The 22,521-nt window shown below is 41.8% G+C and overlaps 1 protein-coding gene across 5 annotated transcripts in view; it reads left to right on the forward strand.

The window, feature by feature from the left end:
• Window positions 1-460: 460 nt before the first annotated feature.
• Window positions 461-22,521, forward strand: part of Pbx1 (PBX homeobox 1) — a 302,933-nt gene continuing 280,872 nt past the window's right edge. For 3 of the 5 annotated variants that reach the window (XM_063253590.1, XM_003468637.5, XM_013151218.3), the window contains exons 1-2: window positions 462-1,431; window positions 4,672-4,745. In XM_063253590.1, the coding sequence (XP_063109660.1) occupies window positions 1,241-1,431; window positions 4,672-4,745 (265 nt within the window). In that variant the 5' untranslated portion in view covers window positions 462-1,240. Of the gene's footprint in view, window positions 1,432-4,671; window positions 4,746-22,521 lie in introns of all 5 variants that reach the window. The other 2 variants (XM_013151216.3, XM_063253589.1) reach the window with 2 other exon arrangements.

The following is a 22,521-nucleotide window of genomic DNA, read 5'->3' on the forward strand; positions in this document are numbered from 1 at the left end:
ACAATCAAGTTATCACTGGCAACGTTAGAGCAAAAAAAGAAAAAAAGAAAACACACAAAAACCCCCCAAAACAGGGAATGGGCGTAGAGACCAACACCATCTATCTTCTTTCGTGTTAATATTGCAGGTTTGCATTTAAGTGGAACCACGTTTTCTTCAAGGACGCAACCTAAGATAGCTAGCCAGGCAGAAGTGCAAAGTGACCTGGAACGACGTTACCATTGCACCTTTAAGGACTGGAGACTTAGTATTAGCTCGGCCTCCTTCCCGGCCCACCTCTGAACTCTGATTGACAGGGCTCCGGGAGGGGAGGAGCCGAAGGAGGCCGAGGGGGAGGGGCGGGGAGGGAAGTAGGGAGAGGAGGAGACCGTCTTTTCTCTGATGACCAATCAGAGGAGGGGGCGTGGCCCCGAGAGCCTGCCTCCCTTCTTCTCTTCTCCCCCGCCTCTCGGCTTCCCCGCCCCCTCCCCTTCCCTTTTCCCTCTTCCCCCTCCCCTCTCCTCCTTCTCGTCCTCCTCCTCCTCCTTCTTCTCCTCCTCCTCCTCTCAGGCTGTGGTTTTTCTGTATATGTTTCTGGAGTCCTGAGCTTGAGCTAAACAAAAGCAGGAGGCTGACGGGGCTGCTGGAGTTTGCAGAGACACGGAGGAGGAGAGAGCCTGGGCTTTGCCTGCCGCCGCTGCTGGGGGAGATCTGGCTTTTGCAACAGCCCACCCCCTTTGAGATCACTCTGGCCCGGAGTGGGGGTGGGGGGCCGCGGGGGGTGGGGGGGAAAGTTTGTATTGCAATCCCCCTGCCTTCCTCTCCTTTCTCCCGATCAATGCATATTTGCAAAAGGATTAAGCCACAGATTTAAGCGCCGGGAGCCCATTTCTGCCTTGCAAAGGAGATCGGACTGAAAAACCAAAAGCCAGCTCTGATTTCTTTTCGCCAAGTGGGAAGGTGGTTTATTTTTCTTGCTTTTTGGAGTCAACACCCTTCCCCACCAGCCCTCATCCCCACCCTCACCCCGCAACCCCTTCACGCCCCCTCCCCCTCCCCACTCCCCACCCTCCCACCATCCTCTAAAGAGGCAAAGGGAATTTTTTTTCTTCTTCTTCTTTTGGTCTTCTTTTTTTCCCCCTTCCCTGTTTATCCTGAAAAGGATTTGAAGACAGCTTGAAGGATAAAAAGCCTGGTGCTTCCCAGGAGCCGAGCCGAGGAGCAGAAGAGGAAGAGCCGAGGGCTGCCGTAGCCTTTGGAGATGGACGAGCAGCCCAGGCTGATGCATTCCCACGCTGGGGTCGGGATGGCCGGACACCCCGGCCTGTCCCAGCACTTGCAGGATGGGGCCGGAGGGACCGAGGGGGAGGGCGGGAGGAAGCAGGACATTGGAGACATTTTACAGCAAATTATGACCATCACAGACCAGAGTTTGGATGAGGCGCAGGCCAGGTGAGATGGAGGCTTTTCTTTTCCTTTCTTGGATTTTTTGTTTTGGTTTGTTTTGGTTTTTTTCCCTCTTGCAGGGGGAAACAATGGGAACCGAATCACCACAGAGCTTTCTTTTAAAATGTTGTTTCTTTTCCCATTTTGACAAGCAACTACATGGCGGAGGAGTAAAATTTGAAGTAGCGTTGTTATCGAAAGTGTAATCGCCCAGGCTGTGATGTGGCTGTGTACATATTGTGCGTGCGTGTGTGTGTGCGTGTGTGTGAATATAGAGGTACCTCCATAGAGCCACACAAACACTCAGCCACGCCGAAAATACTGCCAACTGATCCAAAAGCGGCCCTCGGCACTTTTTACTGCTTTAAAAAAGTGTAAGAGAGAGCAGAATTGTCAAGTTCAGAGTAGCATTCTTTGCCTTCTGCTTGAGGGACTTCCTAACATTACCGAATAAAATGTCCCAAGAACTCTTTTTGCAAATTTAGCTGACTCTTTAGCTAATTGGCAAGTTTGATTTTCTTTCTTGACTTACCTTCCAAAATTACAAGCTTTTCTCCTTTCTCATCCTGACCAGATCCAAAACAAATCAACAACAATAATCACAAAAACAGGCTATTTCTTTGTCAGTAGTTGTCAGCATTCAGAAAATATTTTGCACTCAATTCTGTTTTTAGAATAAACTAATGGCAAAAAAAAAGCAAAGATAATTTTGGCTCTTGGGCACATTTGCTAGTTTCAAGAGACCCAGATTTTTAGTTTAACTTTATTGTCTCTTAATTTGAGTTGGTTTACTAGACTTCTGTGATACAGGCAGCTATCTATGGTCCTTTAAAAAAAAGAATAGGATGACAAAAATTAAGCATGCTCTTTCCTCATGCTTCTTTCTTGACCACTTAGACTATAACTGAACAGAAAGGAAAGCTTGTGTGAATTTGTGTATTTGAATACTATGGGACACGAAGATGTTCATTAAAGAACCCTAATGAAGAAACTAGCTTCCTAACTTGACCCACCACCAGGTGCATAGTTCTGAACTCAAGATTCTATAGAAAATTCTCTTTTAGAATAAAACAGATTTAAGTGGCAACCCACTACCAGCTAGCCTAAGGCCGAATTTGAAAGAAAGAATTTAAAAAGATCTAATGACCACGTATGTCTCTACAATTACTTAGCTTTATTGAATCTTTGAAATATTTTTTAAATTTGAAAATCTTTTAAACATATATAAAAATTATCTTAAGTGACTCAGTTACATGGAGAAGACATACTATGTAATTTTTTTTTCTAAGAGAAATAGAAATTTGAGTTGGGAAAATTTGAGGAAATATCTAAAAGCGTGGATGTTGGGAATCACACTCTTATTTTAGCTGCCAGCACATGCAACATGTAAACTCAAAAAGTACTAAGGTTTATGGGTGCTCTGAAACTTGCAAATGTTAAAAGACTAGGGCTATTCTATTTTTTTTAAAATAGGGAAAGGTTTTTAAAATTAATTGGTGTTCTTTTTGAGTTTTATTATCTGATGAAAAGCTAATAAGTCTAGTAAATGGACAATTTCCCACTGGCAGTTCTCTTTTGAATTGGAGCAGACTTCTCTATTATATTGTTCCAGAAAAATACACTCAGACATACCAATAAACCGGCTTGCAAACAAGTTTGTGAACTGGAAGGAATCATTAAGAATAGACACTACTTTGCTGATATTTAATCCCTCTCTTTTTTGTGAAATTGAGGACTAGCTTCACTCAGCCGGTCCCGTTAATGGCCTAGAGGCTGCGAGATCAGATACAATTTTGGGCTAGGGAAATTTTCAGTTTTCCCTCTATAATCCCATTTGTAAAACTGTAGAAATGCAGTATTTCTCTATAGCTGTGTGGGAATTTCTGTTTGTATTTGGGCCTATGTGTATGAATATGATTAGTGAAAACTGTTTTAAAAGAGGAAGGGAAGATAAGATCTTTAAAAATAAAGTCTTTTATCTTTTTTTTCCAACTCCACATGAAAATTGACTAGATCGTCTACTATATTTTCTTTTTGATTAAACCATGTAACTACTTTAGCAATACTATATTTTTTTTCCTTTCCTGGTCACATCTTTATAAACCTGTATTTGTTGATTAAAAGGTAGCAGTTACTGTTTTAAATATAATCTATGTGTTCATTTTGATAGTCTTGAATTTTGAATTTATTACACCCTGTTGTACAGTAGATAGAGCATTCTTGTACTCTCTATTCTTCATGAGGATGTGTTTCTATTTTTTTTTTTTAACTTTCAAAATGATCAGGAAAGAATTGCATATGTTTTGAGTGCCAGGACCTCTCATTTATCTTCACACATTAATTTCAGTTAGTAAACAGAATGCTCTTAACTAATAGCTGATATGATCCGTATTTTATTTCCAAAGCAGTATCATTCTGCTAAGTGATTCCATAATAAAGTAAGAGGAAAGGTATTGTTTGGGTCTTCAAGTGCATTCCAAATACAGACACGCACAGACACCAGGACCAGGTAAATCACTAATCTAAAAGGCACAATTGTATTTATTTTTTCCCCAATGGGTGCAAGGTCCTAATTGTAAATAATTGAATTTCAACACCTGCAAATAAGCAGTGTGTGCACAAGAGGCATAATGTGAACACAGAGAAATGAATTTATTCCCCATATGGGTATGTTTGCCCCCTGGCAATACATTTCCATACTCTTTAACTTGGGGACTGAAATTTTATAAATTGACAGTTCCACTAAGAAGACCTTTCAAGCATCTTGTGTTTATGAGAATACAGGGGCATCTGCGGAATGAATTTGAACACATGGGTGAATTAAATTTGAAAACACACACACATACACACACACACACACCCGGCTGAGAGGCAGACAGCTCCTAGGCTGTGGACATTGCATAGATTATATAAAACTGCATTTGGCTTTGCTGTATTCATTGTCCTGTATGAGATTATTGGTTTAAGAATTCCACTTTGATTAAACTATTATAAAAAAAAAACTTTCCCTAAGTGGGCATAATTTAGGTTAGTTCTGTTCTTTACTTAAATCCCTACTCTCTTACTGCTAATTAACATTATTTCTTTCTGTATGGCAGAACTTTGTGTATTGTCATAAAAACAATTGAAGCATGCCACAGAGTTCTGCTCAGACCGTAATTTTGCCTAAATGTTCAGATTTTCCCCTTTTGCATGACTCAATCTTGAGAATCCACCTAAGCTATCATGTTGTTGTTTTTCTTACAGAAAACATGCTCTAAACTGCCACAGAATGAAGCCCGCCTTGTTTAATGTGTTGTGTGAAATCAAAGAAAAAACAGGTAGGAATGAAAATACATTTTGACATTTTCTTTGGCCAACTGAATCCTTAACCAGCAGTCATGAGCCTCTAATTTAAATGTAAAATTTCAGAATAAAAGTACAGCCATGGTTGTCCTTACAATTCTAATAGGATGTCCTAGTCCTGCTTTCTTTAAAAGAAAACTATTAGCTTCTTGGCAGTTGTTTTTAAGCATTATAGATTTATTTTCCTTAACTCTATTCTCAGTCTTTTTTGAAACTGGAGTTAAAATATAGGTTCTGAAGGGAAATTTATGGAATGGTGTATCTTTGTGGGGAAATATGAAAGTAACAGTCTGTTTCCCAAATTAAATATATTTTGGCTCATAATTAAAATCTTATCTTTTTGGTGTTGTATGGAGGGGCCTAAACTGTTTAAGTTTCTTTTTCTTTCTCTCTTCTTCTTTCTCCTATTTATACAGCAGACTAGAGGTTCTTAAAGCAAATAACCTTTGTGGAAAGCACTGTACATTAGGTTATCGGTATTTGAATGGCCTGTGATTTTATAGCAAGGAGAATTGTTGGGTTTAGTAGAGCATACTACCTTGTGATCACTCACTCTCCTGTTTTTCTACTTTCTAAACCTCATATCATGGACTAACACACTTATAACACATCCCAGGAGGACATTTAAATTTTAAAGCAACAATTAAAAAATAGCAGTCATCAATCAGAGGTGTTCTTAAACAACAGATGCTCAGGGAAGGACATTTAGCAACATCCTCTTGTTTATTTTAATCCTTAATTTTCCAAAGTGGGTAAATCTCTCTGCTGTAAGAAGAAAGAGTTGAGGAGGCGGCAATCTGAAACCAGAGCTTAAAGATGAGGGACAGGGGGGTGGTTACATAAAGCGGGAGCTTCTTCTGGGCTCTGACTTCCCTGCTCGCTTTAAAGCCCAGTGCAGACTACCTGACGTCCTATTTATTTATTTATTTATTACAACAAGGAGTGTAACAGTCAATAATTCATATCTAAACCATATAAGCAAGGGCATGACATGAATGAAAGTGACAATAAATATGATTGCATGCCCGGTTGATATACATTGATAGTTACACATAAAAATGGAAGGGGGGGGTGCACTGAGGCTGGCTTTCTCTTTTCGAGCCCTCTGTGTTATGCCTTAAAAAAATAGTTTCAAGAGGCGACTGTTGATTGAATATGTAATTACTTGGGTCTTCAAATGTATATAATATTAGTAAGCAGGTCCTTTGTTGTCTGTGATTGGTGTTGTGCATAACATCCTAGACAAAGCACCTGAAAAGTGATGTTCAGACCTTTGAATCTTCCCCATTGCTTTGCCAAAGACTAATCTTATTGCCAACCTGATAATTGCATTATTTTAGCTGTGAGATGCCTTTTAAGACATCTGTGGATTGTGCATATAAATATCAAAAGAGCTTTATTTTTCCAGTTTGTCATACTTTCTAGGTTTTTTTTCCTACTGGATCAGAATAAGGAAACTTAAGTATGTATACGTATACTTATGTTTTTTTCATTTCTCCTCTTTTCGACCTTTTTTCTCCGTTGATCTCTGATGTGTATTTACTTTGCATATTTGCTTGAAATTTGTTGAAATTTGTTTCTGAGTACGCGATCCTGCTGGTTTTAGTTCATAAAAATGCAAGACCAAGATGTAAAGGCCTGTGTAATAACACAGGCTGAGGAATGTTTTATTTTTGAAGACGTTTTATTAGGTTTTTATTAAAAGGAAGACAGTGAGAGCATGTACGTGGACATTATGGCCAATATATATGCCTAGTTTCCAAATTAAAACCTACTCAGGCAGTAACTGGTCAGAGTGGGTGGGTGTGAGGGGAAAACCGGTTCAGGTGTTGCTTGGACTTTGCTGTGTGTTAATATTGGCCAAAGTCTGGTGACAGGAAAACTTAGGTTGGTCAAAATATTGTTCTCAGTGTGTCATTCTCTAGTTGGGATGCAGATTGTGCTTTTTGAAAAAATTCTGTCAACACATTTAATGCGTGGCGACTTTTTGAGTATCTAAGATAAGAATTACATATTTTCAGAAGTTTATGAAATAATGTCAATGGAATGTCTTAAGTATCATTGATTCCTGTGTTGAGGGAAAATACAGTTTTGGACCAAGATGACACCTTTGCGTGAAAGTTAAACAAATGTTCCTTCTTATTTTTCAACCTGAGTGCTGGAAGGATTGAAGGGATAAACCAGTGGACAACTATGATGTGTTGAAAAGAACACGGATTCTAAAGTACAATAAGTTTGTTGCTCAGAATCTGTACCTTGCTACCTGGGGCCAACATACCTTCCTTTGTGATGGATGGAGTGGAGTAATATTAAGTGTCTGTTACCTTGGACAAGCATTTTGGGGTTGTGTTCTTCTATTTTTCTTGTTCTGACCCTTGAGGATCTGTTCACAAATACTTCCTTGTTGCTTTGGGACATTTCCTATTGTTACTTTCCAACTCTTGGCCCTTAGGGAGCTGGTTAAGCAGCTACTTGAAACATTGTAGAAGGCGCTTGACTTTGGGAGGCCTTTGTTTGTGTTATAAGGTGAAGGTGTTCACACTTTGCTCACCTAGGTAGAACTCTGGAGAGGTCCTTGGTAATTGCATTCATTCAACTGCTTTTGCATTATGACTTTGTTAAGGGTTTTAGTTGAAGGACTCAGAACTAAGCAGGAAAGCTATCTCAGTTGTCTCATCAACCTTTTAGAGCTTTGAAAAACACACACATGTGTATAATACTCGAAGTAGGCAGCACATCTGAATTACAGTTGATTGATGGGTATTTAAGTCGGAAATTATTGTCAGAATATTAAAAATGAAAAAGAACTTATGTGTGCTGGCTTCAGAATGTGATATTTTTATTTTGATAATTTTGATCTTTGAAAGTGAATGAGAAGATAGAAAAATACCAGGAAAATGCTTAGGTGGCAAGTTTTAGACAACAGCAAGAAAAAAAATTGTTTAAACATAGAGTAATGTATATTTTAGATATGGATTTTATCTGTATGTTCAGACTAGGAACATAGGCACTGAATGTAGGCGTTCGAATCGCTTTCTTTCCTTCCTTCCTTCTTTCTTTTTTTCTTTCTTTCTTTCTTTCTTTCTTTCTTTCTTTCTCTTTTCTTCTTTTCTTCCTTCCCTTCTTTCTGAACCATTTCTTGTCTTCTGACCTCTTAGCAATAGGCTAATAGGCGTATTGCATATGCATAAATGTGGGAGCTACTGAGTTTCATGGGATAGAAGAGAAGGGAAAAAGTCCCAAATTGCATTTCTGAAAAAGACTCAATGTATTTTAAAGTATTTCTTGAAATTTTTTTTGTTCTATGTCAAAATCATGCAGCTTTAAAAATTAGAAAAAGGTAAAAAATTAGGTGCCATTTACTAAGGAGAATATTTATAGATAGCAGTGAATAGTTGCAAGTGTTGTGAGTAGTTTTCAATTTTAGAATGTAATAGCTATATATGGCACTGTTCAGCCAATTTTCCTCTGCACATAATCTGCACTGAAGTTAAATCAAATCATTGGAGGAGGTTAGAATTTATTTTTTACTTCCTTAACACCCTTTTGTTCTCTCTCCCTTTCTCACTGTGTTCAATTAGCAGCCCCATCACAGAACTGTAGGGTATATTTTTAAGTCTACTACTGTATTTCTTTTTTGACAGTCTCCCTTATTATTCCTGTCTGCCCCTTCTTTTCATATAGCGATTGCATGATGGGGCTTCGACTCTCCACTCTTTTAAAGCTTTAGAGAATAATTTTTGTGTTTGTGTGTCTAAGTTCATACATACGGGTTGGGGGCCCCCATTGGAAGAGTGCTGTATATTACAGGAATATAATTCTGGTGGCAGGAGTCCTGCAGCACAACAGGACTGAAATAACTTCAGACAGTGTAAAGAGCTTCTAATTATATTTCTTTCCGAGTAGAGGCAGGAGTGATTTATTTTTTTTTCAGAAGCTCATCTATATCAGGCAAATGCAAAAACTTTTCTTGCTGATAGAATTGAAGAATTTGGTCCTTGTTGATTTTTTTCTCCCTTCTTTCATTTCCTTTCCTTCTTTTTTATGTAAGATACTAAGGAGAGGAAAGAGGATCTCATGAGGGGAGGATACAAGTTAGTTTTGTCTTCAGGCAGAGCGGAGTGGTAAAGCAGAAGCAATGAGCTTAGACTCTTAGGATTCTAGGATATAAGGTATCACTGATTAACACCTCTCCGAGGGCAGTAGAAGGTGAATTTGTGCCGTGCTGTGCCTTCTCTCCAGGAACTTTTGTTCACTCTGTTTGAAAAGTGGGGAGAATGGAGCATAGACAAGCCATTTGGTCGTCTTGCTCCCAGAAGGGGATTTTTGGAAAGGCGGTGTCGTTTGTTCTAACCATAGGGGTGTCTGTGGCGCTTGCATATGAGAGCGGTTAAGCTTTCACTGCGACTGGAAGAGGCTCCGTGAGAGGGGAAATGCTGCGAGGAGCTGTGACCTAGAGCAGCCCTGGGAGCTGGGAGCCAGGGTGTGAACTCCCAGGTGGCCCTCAGGCTGTGCCGGGGGCGGGGCCCTGGTGCCTACCCGGGTTAGCTCCGTGCTGGGGCCGGGCTGGTTCACCTGCTCCAGCCCTGCTTTCCTTGACACCAGGAGCTTTTACAGAAAGGCCCCCAAGCAAGCAAACAAACCAATACCTAGATATCCAGCAGATGTAGATAGGAAAGTATCTTTAATTTTTATTTTAAGGCATAACTGTGACTTCTTTTGTGATAGTTTACTTATGGCGTGTAGGAAAGCTTATCTTTAATTTTGGTTTCAAATATCCTTTAGAGGGAAGCTGTTAGGTTTCAGTTTGCACTTGGTGAGGTAGATGTAAATATACCGATTGCTTTTTTTCCCCCTTTTTTCTCCCTTCCTTTCTTCCTTCTACCCACCCAACCTCTCTTCCTTGTTTCCTTCTTTCTTGAATTCACCCAAAGCTGCATGTGTTAGAGGCGGTATCTGAGGTCTAAGCTGCCGTTCTTACTCATTTTCCTGTGATCTGGACAAGCACTCCATTCATTTGTGTTGCTTTATTAACCTGGGCTAGAATAATAAAATAGTTCTTGCCTCTTACCTGAGGTAGATTTAAGGCATGCAGTAATTGATGAATAAAGTAAATGTGGTATAAACGATTTGTTTGCGAAGTACTTTGATCTCCCTGGGCTATATAAATAAAATGTGCTGTATTTTCCATAATAAATTGTCTCAAAACTCCTGTTCTCTTCCATTCCACTGTCATTGTGTTAACACTTTCAGGCCAGAGAAACATATGTGTGCTGGCCTGTGATGAAGGGGTAGGATGGTCAGTTGTCTTTCATGAGGGAAATTCTTGACACCATTGTCCCATCTTGGAGATACAGCTTTTCAGAACTTTGCCAGAGTGATTTCCAGGAGAGGGGTGGGGGGGAAGCATAGATATAGATTGTCACACGGTTATAAAACTCATCTCTTACTGTGGCAGAATAAGGTCACTAGTGACTTACCAGAAGGTTTTCTTAATTCTGACAGCTCTCTTTCAATCCTGGAGTTACTAGCAGAAATTAAGATTGTGATGGCTGGCCAGGAATTAGTATGTGCCTTTTCTCTTGGCACTTTGGGAGGCTGAGGCAGGAGGACTTGCAAGGTCCAGCCAGCCTTTAGTGGACTGTGCCTCATAATAAAAACAGCCTGGAGATGTAGGTAGTGGGAAGACTTTGGGTTCAGAAAGAAAATTGCATTGCTAAGAAACGTCACCCTTTTAGGGGTTACCCTGTACTTGTACCTCATCATCTCTGAAACCTTTATCACTAAGGGGATAGATGATGTACCTTCCCCCCAGACTGACCTACCACTAAGAAGTGCTAAAAATGGAAAGCAAATTGCTTAATTTTTTTTTTTTTTTTTTTTTTTTTTTTTCCGGTTGTTGTCTTTTTGAGACAGGGTTTCATTATGAAGTTCTGGCTGTCCTTGAACCCATGTTGTTCCCCAGCCTGGCCTTGAACTCACAGTAATCCTACAGCCTTGGCCTCCCAAATACTGGGGCTTAAATAATTTTAGAAGAAACAATCCTAGCGGAGGTTAAGGACTTGGTCTTTAAAGCCAGACTCCCTAAACTTCTAATCCTCTGCTAAACCTCAGCTGTGTGACTTTATTTGAGTTCCTAAACCTTTCTGAGCTTCATTCTCCTTATTTGTGAAATGGGGATCATAGCCATCCCTCTTTTAAAGAGTTGTTGTGAGGAGTAAATGAGGTAATGTATGTAAATTACAGTGCCTGACAGAAACACTCAAGGACTGTTAGCTTTTATTATTTCTGTCCTTGTTTTCTTACATGAAAAAGAAGCTTGCACCAGATGGTCCCCAAAGACTGAGCCAGGTCCAAGAGTCTGGGATTCTATGACGAAAAGAGACAAAACTTGCTGAATTTAAGATTTGCTTTCTTTTGTTTCTCTTGCTATTCTCTTCAAGTGAGAATGAACTGTATCTGGCCAGAAGGCTGGGGGTGGGGAGAAGAGGGCCAAAGAGAGTGGGGAGGAGTAAAGGGTTTTAATTATCTACAAACAGGACTGCGGCCACCTAAACAGAGCCAGACATTTGGGATGGTGTTTTCTTTGCATGGTAAACTACAGATATTGTGTAATTACAGTTAAATATTTTCTCTCTGAGAGCACAAGAGGCCCAGCTATCCATCCTGCAAGGTTTCAAAGCAGGCCGGGTAGCCCAAAGTCAACTGACCGCAATCTGACTTTTTCCCGCCTTCCGAAACTGTCCCTTCTTTAGGAACAATATTATCATTGCATAAGGAGAAGCTTGATACATAGCAGCTTTTTAATACCTTTCTTTAGGTATTTTTTTACATCATGAAATTCATACATTTAAAAAGGCACAGTGTGGCAGGGCACGGTGGCTCTTGCCTGTAATCCCAGCCTGCAGAGGCTGATGTAGGAGGATCACAAGGTTGAGCCCAGCCTGGGACATTTAGCAGTTTAGTGAGACCTTGTCTCAAAACAGAGACATAAAAAGGGCTGGGGAAGGTAACTCAGTGTGATGACTCTGGGTTCCATGCCCAGTATCCCTTCCATAAAAAAGAAAGTACAAATACTATTCAGTGGTTTGTACTATATTTACAAAGTGGTGTAGGCTTCGCCACAGTGTAATGTTGTTAGAACATTATTGTCTCCCTCCCCACTTTAAACCCACTGCCTGTTTCCAGCCACCAATCTGTCCCTATTTCACCCACTCCCCTGCTTCCCTTCTGTAACCGCTGGTCTATGCTCTATCTCAATGAATTTTTGCCTATTCTAGATATTTCACATAAATAGAATCAATCACACAATCTTGGTGTCTTTGGCTAGGTTTTTCTATTTAACCCGTTTTGAAGGCTCACCCATGCTCTACCCTGCATATGATAACACTGCATAGGCAATATTCCACTGTATGGGTATACCACATTTTGTTTATCCATTTATTAGTTGATGGGTGTGTAAGTTGTTTTTACTTTTCGGCTGCTGAAAATTATGCCCCCGTGAATGTTTGCATGCAGGTTTTTGTGTATGGAAATGTTTTCTCTGGATATAGGAGTGGCATTGCTGGGTCCTAAGGTAATTCTGTTTAGATTTTGAGGAATTAAGTTGTTTTTTCAGACTGGCCGCAGTAGCTTTGTCCTTTTTTAAAAAAAACAGTTTTATTGAGGTATAATTAATATATAAAACAAGCAAACAAGAACTGTGCACAGTATGTACAACTTGATGAGGTCAGTGGGTATACTTTTGAGTCATATTGTAAATGACAGCAAGTTTTGTCTTCAGCTGTCCCCAACATTACATTTTTCTACCTCTTTGTCCAGTCAGTGACCTCTCTTTTCCAAGTTGAGGACTCCACTCTGCTTTTTTTTTTATTCCTTTGTCAGTACTTACTCTGAAAAGAAATATTTTGGAGCTTTTTTATTGGACTTGAAGTATGCATGATCAGAGTTTTTGTGAAACTTCTCCCAGAAGAATTTGCATTGTAAAGAGGAAAAGCTAAGCCTATGGAATGAATCTTTAGAAGGAGAATTTCAGGAGTTTGGTTCCTAGAGAGAAAGACACTTTCAAAAAAGAAAGAGGGAGTTGTGAAGAGCAATTCTGTATGTTCTGTATGTTGTTTGATACTGAGGTGAACCAACCCAGGTAACATCTTAAAGTTATTATGAGTTGGATTTAACAGGGAGTTACTATCCTCATCAACACAGTGACAATAACTATACTCACTACGTAGGGTTGCTTCAAAGACTAAACAAGATGATAGTATAAAGTACATAATTCAGCGAGTGTAGTCTATTTGTGCAGCTACTGAACTGTCTACTTCTCCGGTCAGTTTGACCCTGTCTCTTCTGGTTGGATCGTCTACTAGCCATGCCCAGGCATTCTGAGACTGATGCAAAAGCTTGCCAGCCCTGCTTTTGTGTGAAGTCCTAGTCTGTATGACAGAGAAGTCAAGTCCTGGGCAAAACTCGGCATTAGGTACCTCAGGACTCCTACACATTCCTTCCCCAGCCTCAGAATTCTCTGGAGAGAATTTCAAAGAGCAGTGGTGCTCTGTAAACACACATCATTTTCAAATGTAGCGATTTCACTTTTCTCCTCGCTCCACTTAAAAAAGTAGAAAGAAGCATGGAGAATTATTTCATTATAGATGTTACTTAAGCCAAATAAAGCTAAGGAGCTCAACATGTAAACTACACAAACTTTTAAAATGAGATATTTGGCATTCTTTGGGCACGAAGGCTTTGGAGTCCGGTGTGTCCACACGCACATCACATCTCAATTCGGACAGTTGTGTTGAAGGTGCTTCCCGTGAACTCATGTGGCCAGACTACCTTACTGCAGAGCATAGCACAATTGAATGGTGACGCTGGCACAAATCTTTGTTTTGTTCCTTTTTTTGGCATCCTCTTAACACTCTCAGGAAGATACATGGTTGTTTCCTACTCAAACTTGATCTGGTAGATCTGTACCAATGAAAATTGGTTCCTGATGAGTGGCCCGGCTTCAGAATAATGCCTCTCAGAGGCATCTTGTTCTGGCAGAGACCTTTCACTGTACTCTTCTAAGGTCACCACTGGAAGCCAGGATAGAGTGGTTTCCCTATGCTGCCTTCTGTCTTTTTTTAAAATTTCTTTCTAACCATAACTACTCATTTGATGCTTTGTTTCTTACTCCTTAACAAAAGCTGAAATATTCCCTAAAATAGACTATGTGGGCTGAAGCAGGAGTCCATGGGGTGACAAAAGTTTGGAGCTGGGCCATCTTAATCCGTGAGGCCAACAGCTTCTATACCTGGTGATTCCAGAACAACATTTGGTCTCTTGATCTCAGGTTTCCACATGCACAGGATGGGGGCTCGGGAGAGCCACTGATGTGATGCCACGTTCCGTGGGGCATGAGCCCCCAACATGATTGCCTGCCAAGACTTTGGTTCATTGGAGGGAAGGCAGGTTGCGTTTATAAAAGAAAATTCTTTTTCATTGTTATGGCAGTTCTAATTAATCCTACGAATCCCTACATCTTTTCTCGACAGCCACATAAAACTGGTTATGGTGGTGCTAAAGATACTTCCATCAATCAAGTCAAATTGGAGAGGGCAAACTGGGAGGGAAAATATTGGTGGAATTTGAAAGATGTTTATTATTGAAGCATTTGGTATCTCACCTACAAGGCCAGTTAGAGGCCAGTCTCAGTATTATCCACCTTGTTGACTTTATCACTGAATACAAATAACATTTCCTTACTGTGTATTTATAGCGATCAGATTGTAGACTGGAAATCTGTAGCATATACAAAGATTTATGATTACAGGAAGTGTAATACCCCTTTTCAATTCATATGGTGGAGCCCAGGAAGTTAGGCAGCTTGGGGTTTAGTGTTCACCTTGGAGCCCTGAGGAGTTATTTGATCTCAGTTCTGCCTCAGTTGAAATATGGAAATAATTTGCTTCTATTTCCTTGTCAGTGAGATTTCTGAAAACCTGAAATGAAGATATTTAGGAAGATGCTTGATTTTCCCTTAGAAAGTGCTCAAGAAGTGTGAGAGAGAAAACACTTGCCTTTTTATTGTTGTTTTGAGACAGCATCTCACTGTGTAGCTCAGGATAGCCTCTAACTTGCCACAATACCCCAGGCTGACCCAAAACTCACCTTTTACCTTACCTTAGCTTCAGGAGTACTGAGATTACTGGCATGGGCCACCCTGCCTTGCCTAATTGTCTTGCTTTGAGTCTGGTTGAATCTGCCAGTAGTTCGAAAGGAATGAATTTACCTAATGGTCTGCTGGTAGAGAAGAGAGAAAAAAAGAGGGCCAGAGAGACAGAGACAGAGACAGAGACAGACTGAGACAGAGAGGCAGACCACCCCACCACCACCACCACCAAGGACTTCAGGTGATTTGGAATCTTAAGTGTGGTCATAATCAGAGAATCCTTATAGTTTCCATTGTTAATAGAACTGAAACTTTGCATTTATCTTTTGTCCCTAACAAAGAAAGTCTCTCTGAGACTCTAATGATGAGCCCAGCCTCCATCCATTCAGAAAGCCACTCTGTGGATGTGAGAGTGGAGATGTTAATTCTCCTCCACACAATTTGCATGCAGGGGCTCCGGGGCCTGAGAGCACCCTGCTTACATTAATAAACATTTAAAAACAAAGAACGGGCAACACACGCACAGCCCTCCTTTGTGTGGCCCGCTTACCGGGGTGCCTGTAATCCCTCACCCCAAGCCAGGGAGAAGCCCGGGCGGGGGCGGGTGTCGGGGTGGGGATGTGCGCCCTACACCGAGTATAAAGGCCTGAGAAGTAACTGCGTCGTGTGAGGAATAAATTAAACCAGCTCCATCCTGAGGCCAATTAAAGGGGAAAAGGGGAGGCAGGGAGAGAAAGGACAAAACCCAACATCAACAGCACAACCCAGAGAGGAGAGAGCGCGTTTGCTGGACTGGGTAGAATACAGGAATCAGAGCTGTCTAGCAGGCATTTTAAGGGGCTGCATTACAAAATAAAACTTTCAAAGTGAGGAACACTGGAGGACTCTGGTGGCGAGCCACAGGGCCTTGTGCAAAGAGGAGCGGCCCCTTTCAAACGGAATAATGCTGGGAGCCAGGACCAGGTCTCCGAGCTAGAGCTCGCACAATTAGCGCGTAGTGGAGGCGGGGGCTCCGGGAGGCTGCAAGGCCGGGGTGCAAATCTGCCGAGTGCTGGTGGGTAGGATGCTGGCGGGCCCCCGGCCTCTGCTGGTCCGCGCTGCACCCCGCGCTCTGCTCTGTGCTCCGCAGCCTGCTCGGCCTCCAGTCCCTGCGCAGGCCCGTGTCGGAGCCAGGTCCCGAGGTTGTCGCTTGGTGTGCGTCCCCGTCATTTCCCTTCGCGCTCTGGGGCGCACTGGTTCCCGCGGAAGCCCTGTCCCCGGCGGCGGCCCCAGGACCCCCGCGTTCCGCAGTGTCCCGCTGACCTCCTCCTCTTCTTCCCTGGGGTGGTTGGAGAGCACGGTTACCCCGGGGGACGACACCCTAGCGGAGCTTTGCTCCTCTCAGCCGCCTCTCTGGGCTTGGACTCTGCAGAGCAGCGTGCGCCTCTCCCAGGCAGGGGCCTGCTGGCGATCTGTCCTCAAATAGGGCCCAGGTCTGTCCCAGCGGCCCGCCCCTCGGCGATTTCTCCGTATGCAAAGCGCCCTAGTTGTGCAGACCTCGCTGCAAAAGTGGAATTCAGGAGGCTAAGTTTGAGCACGTGTGCAGGTTTGCATGCATGTGTGTGCGTGTTCACACTCACAAACACACAAGTTAATTTTGCAGCTCCTTTCTTAGTTGGCCCGGTAGTGTTTCTGTTCTGTCCAATAAGTCTGCCAGTTGTTGCTTTGGATACTGAAATGGTTTAAATAATATGATCCGAAGTTTCTGCAGAAACTTTCCTCCTCTAACTCAGCCCATATAGAGACTGCATCGTCTTAGTCGGGGAGATTTTTAATCCAAAGAACCTTGATGTACTTTAAACAGTTTTGACGTTTGTTTTTGTTAGGCTTGGTCTGATTTCTTGAACACTTGAAGGTTAGGGCCTTGTAACATACCTAGCATCTTACGTGGGGGCTCGCCTTGTTTTTGAAGAATTGTGTATAGGGCACTCCAGACAGCCTGATTTTTGCTGTCTTCAAAATGAGGAGCCTTGACTTTGGTCATTACCTCCCACCCCCGCGGAGTCTCCTGGAGCCAGGCAGGAAGGGGTTGTTTTCATGCTCCTGCCTAAGTGATGTTACTGTGTTTTTCTTCTTAGAAAGTTACACTAGCAAAGATGTTCTTGATGTGTGATTATTATTCTTAAATGTTCTTCCTTGCTCTGTTCTTTCCCTGCTGTGTTCTAACCTGGCAGGACCACCACTAGCACAATCCACCCTCCAGAAACTCCCTATTGAATGGATGTGTGAGGAGTAGAAGGCAGGAAGGTCGAGTTTCCTCATTCCTTGGAAAATCTATGAACTCACTCCCTCTATAAATTTCCACCAGCCCAGTCTCTGACCCACCAGGCCCATTTTTAACTTCACAAGGATAAATTTCTGATCCCAGGAACTGAGGGAGAGGATGGACGGATTATTATAGAGATTGACAGTTTACATGTTATGTCAGAGGAATACGGATACTGCAGCTAAAATGTTAGGGTAGTATTTATAATAGCACCGGTGCATATAATAAAGAAAAGAAATAATTGCTTTCCTCTGCTCCTAGTTCACACCCTTTCACTCAGCTACTGCCCTGGCTCCTTTCTTTCTGGCATCTCTGGCTGGGATATTGTGGAGCATCTCTCTAGTGGCTTTCATTTGGGCATAAGTATGCAAAGACTGGTTGTCTTGTCAAGATCCCAAGTGTCCTATCTATAATGTCATCTCCTGAGTGCTCCCCCACCTTTTGGTACCGGGATGGAACTCACAACCTCATATTTCCCCCTTCTTAAGTGAAGGTCATGGAATTTTCATTGCTTTTTAAAGTAAATTTCATCAAACATTTTCGAACATCATCTGTGTGGGAGATGTTTGGGAAGATTCTGACCCTAGGTATGTCCAATAGTGAAATGGTTACAATCCAAATGGTCTCTTTTGTTACAATCTCTGTCCAGTCAGGCTAATTTTTTCATCTTGGAAACATTTTTAAGTCACCTGCATTTTTGTTTCATGAGACTGAAAAATCTGCATTCCATTTTGGTGTATTCAATGCTTTAATCGTTAGAAAATATTAGCAATATTTGTGAGACTTCCGTGCATGACACATTATGGAAGGTCTGGAGAGATGTAAGTGTATGTATTTCTCGGACCTCACCCTCAAGGAGCTTTTCCTTCCAAATAAGGAGCCTGAGTCATGGCCACTGTCAGTGTGACATGGGCAGCTGACTCCGTGCTCTCACAGTCTGTCCTTGTTCTACGACAGGAGTGTGGCAATGAAGGTCATTCTGAGTCAAAGTTCACTGCCACATGGATGACTCATGCAAAAGCTGCTTGCTTTCAATCAGAGGGCTCCGGTTTTATAGTTAGGTAGCTGGAGAAACATGCTGTGTTTGTCTTCATATATTTAGCTGATTCTTTTCAGCCTTTCCACTTTCACACTCTGTTGTTGCCTCCCTACCCTCTATGGGGGCCTGCCCGCCTCTCTGCCTCTCTCCCAGGTTGCTATTTGCCAAACTTGTGACTTGAGACCACTTGGCATTTCCCTGGGCTGGCTGGAATTTACCACCCGCTGAATAGGTTTTCTGTGACATTTGCTCACCTGGGCAGCTTAAGCTACTGGTCTGCGCCTGTCTGAGAGGAAGTTGAAATTTACCTCTGTGCTCCAGGGTTCTTGCTGGCAGCCAGACAGTAACGCTTTCTAGAAGCTGAAATTAATTTTTATCATGGTGCCCATATATAGTTTTATATATATATATATATATATGTATATATATATATATATATATGCACATTTATTATGTATTCAATAAATGCATGTAGACAATTTGTACATTATCTGTCATTCTCTAGTCATTATTTTAGCAAATTAAATTGTCATGGTTAGCTTCATCTTTCACATTCATACCCTCCCCTTCTACCGAAACCTTGTTTCTTCTTCTCCCCTCCCTGCTGGTAGAAGAAGCTGGTTAACTTCATGCCCTCGGAGGGCCTGGGCCTTTAGACCGCCTGTCTCCTTAGGGTTTATGACACTGTGGCTGACGGCTTTCTTACTGGGGCTTTCCCTGCCTTCTGCTGCTAAGGAAGTAGCTGCTTGTCTCTTTAGATCAAACTGGTCCGGGAGCCTGTTAGGTCCAGTTCCTGGGACAGGCCAGCCCTGCAGGCTTCTCTGGCTCTCAAAACACACAGGCTCACAGTCTGTCTGTCCTGGCTGTCGGCCGAGGAAGGGAAACAGGCAGTGTAGATGTTGAAGATGTTGTTTTGTACTTGTGTCTTCCAGGCAACTGGAAGGGGAGAGTGCTTGGGCCCCAGGGTGGGAGGAGGTGGAGGTCACCCCCTGAAAGGAGCTGAGCAGAAGTGACATCTTCCTTCCCTGCGTGGCTGAGAACTCTCCTGTCCACACCTATAGATAGATAATGCACACAGAAAAATACGCTCACTTAATACAGAGCTAGAAGCAATGCTCCCTGTGTATACCTACTGCTTTTCCTCCAGTTTTAAGATCAGGAAATCAAATTGCAGAGTTTAATGAAATTGTCTCATTAAGAGACTGGACTGGGACAGATTTGACTCAAAGTTTTACCAAGTGTAGATTTTTCTACAAAAATAATTCATTCTCATTGAGTGACAGCCCTTCTGATTATAATTATTTCAAGAAAATCCAGGGGAATCCTACTCGCTAGTCCAAATAACAAATCATTTGGCTCTCTGCTCCTCTCTGGCCCTGTTCTTCAGTGTAGAAATTTAATTATCCCTTGGCTGTAGTTGGCTGCAAAATGTAAGCAAAAGAGGACTAGTTCAGCGTAGAATCTACCTACTTTCCACAGGCTGTGAGCATAGTTGATTTTTATTGTAACTGGCTAACAGTGTGACAGTCCTTTAGTGTGTGTCTCCGTGGCTGGCTCCTTCTCGCAAGCCTGGCCTTGGGGGTTGTGAGAGGGCCCTAACACTGGGCTTGGTCTTGTTCTCACCCACTCTTCCTCCTGTGCTTGTTGTATACCTCCCTGTGCAGCCAGACTCAGAGCCCTGGGCCAGGGGAGTCAGCATGGGACAGGTGGAAGCCTCCACCCTGACACCTAAATGGTCTCATCCGTCCAGATGAGGTCTCTGGTCAGAAGAACACACGAAGCACCTGTTCCTTTGGAGCAGTGAGTATTCTCAGTTTGGAGGGCACCTGGCTCCCAAGGAGTAGGGTGGATTCTTGAGCAGCCAGGGGTATAGAACCTGAGTGCAGCGCCCTGCTGATGATCCCACCTGCAAGGCTTCTCCTGTCATTTTGCCTCAGATATTGGAAGAGAACAAAACAATAATAATAGTAATAAAAGTAATAATAACTATTATGATCAAAGGCACCTATGAATAAATCTTATTATTTACAAAACAGTATATTTGGAAAATCTTAAAGAAAATTTCACAGGAGTAAAAGAAATGAATTGACCTTGATCAAACTACCATAACTCAAAATCTAGTTTCAAGTTTTTGTTTTCCCAGTGTTGGTATTTTTTCATTGTCATTTTCCTGATGGCTGTTTGACTTTTCCATTTCTTGGAGATGATTACATACTCAGGATTGAAACTCTCTTCTGTTTATACACAGGGAACCATGTGTGTATCTTATTTGTTTATTTATTGCTCATCTAACTTAAAAGAGGAATTCAAGCAATTTCTAAAACTATGCAAGTTATATAGGGAGACTTACTAAATAAATGAGAAAAACAAGATAGAGCAATAAAATGAAGTGCAAGTGTATGTAAATAATTAAAGCTGGGTGCGTAAGATCCTGTTTCATTGTAAACTTCCTAGCCTATTTGCTAATAAGGAAAGAGGTACTCATTTCTTTAGGTAGGTCATTTTAGTCTACCTAGGTTTTGTTCACTGTAGGTCCTGGAGAAGTTGGTTGCATTTAGGAATGAAAACAAGTTGTTTAGGGGACACAGAAATTTTTTTCCTTTAGGATTAGAGCCTCATGCAAAATTTCTTCCATATGCCCTTATAAGATGCTAAACGAAATAATGGGCATTTTCCTTAAGAATATTAAAAATAAATTTTTGTGTTTTATTATAGCTTTTTCCATAATACCTCCCACACTCACCAGATGTTATTAGAATTATAAGTTTATCACCAAAATTCCCTCACTAGATTACTATTTCTTGATCATGATTTTTGGAATTTGTGTACTTAGCACACAGTAGGTGCTCAATTAATATTTTTTGAATTGCAACTATATTTTATCACTTTAGCCAAAGAGAGGAAATTTGTTACCATTTATTGAGTATTGGCTACTCCATCTTACCCCTGTAGTACTGGGGATTGAGCCCAGGGCCTTCACACTGAACTATATATATCCCAGCCATTCTTATTTTTTGAGACAGGATGTCACCAAGTTATTAAGTTATGCAGGATGAGTTCGAACTTGTTATTGTCCTGCTTCAGCCTCCCAGAGTGCTGAGATCACAGGCAGCAGATGGGTGCCACCAAACCTGGATGACTACTGACTACTGACTACTGTTGACTCAGATGCCCTAAAAGACTGTGTGGTCTGCTGGGAATAAACATAGATTAGGAAGTGCATTGGACTCTGAATTGTTGAATGCTATATCAAAGTGTAAACATTATCTTTTGTGAAATAATAATATTGCTATAAATGATTTCTCAATGCTAGATTCTCCTTTTGGAGTTTGAGGATGGGATCTGTAAGCCAGGAGAAGAGAGAGAACCAGAAGGAAGAGGACGTGTGTGGTTTTAGAGAGAGGAAGAAGGCAATGATTGCCTTTTCAGCCTCATTCTGTGTTAGGAATGGTCCCATTCCTAAACTCCCTAACCCAGGTCACGGAGCTAGAGCTGCTTGGTTGCTCCTGATCTGGCAATGTTGGAAGGGAAGGGGGGACAACACTGTGGTTCCCTGTCTTGTGAGCAGCCAGTGTCGCGACTATTGTGATTGCTGTCAGTCTCTGGCTTCAAGAGAAATGTGAGCCATTAGCAGGAGGGACCTCCGTGTACACTACAGGTTACGTGAGGCAAGCAGCTGGCCGTCACACCTGCTTTTGCCGTGTGGCATTAATTTTTTGATGTTTGCTAATACATTTATCAGTGGTAATTTTTACCTTCTTGCTCTCTCATTTCTTCTTTTGATTCCTTACGTTTCGCTAACTTCTGTGGGAGGTAGGCTAAGTGGCGTGTGCAAGATAGGACTCTGTTTGTAAGACAAAGAAGCTTCTGGGGAGCCCTTAAAGAAGCTCTGGATGGTGACCCCAGTGCAACACTGCACTTAAACCACAACAATATGTGCTGGAGAAAAAGTGCCCTGAGAGGTGAATCGCCTTTTTCCCTGGGATGGTGAGTCCATCTTTCAGACGACGGTGGACTCCTGCATAGCCTTGCTGTGTTCATCTGCACACCTAGCCCAGTTACTTATTTTCCAACTAATTTATTATTTTTCTAATTGAGATTATAAGTTATCCATTTGTTAATACATATGTAAGATATGTTTGTCTCTTTTGCATGCATATATTTTTCTGGAATGGCTTCAGTCATGCTAGGTAAGAACTGTACCTCTCAGCTATGTCTCCAGCCTTTAGCAGATGTATTTGGAGATCAGCAAATGTT

The sequence above is a fragment of the Cavia porcellus genome, unplaced genomic scaffold (assembly GCF_034190915.1).
Source record: "Cavia porcellus strain 051 isolate PalLab524CR breed Dunkin Hartley unplaced genomic scaffold, mCavPor4.1 scaffold_7, whole genome shotgun sequence".
NCBI classification, from domain to species: Eukaryota; Metazoa; Chordata; class Mammalia; order Rodentia; family Caviidae; genus Cavia; species Cavia porcellus.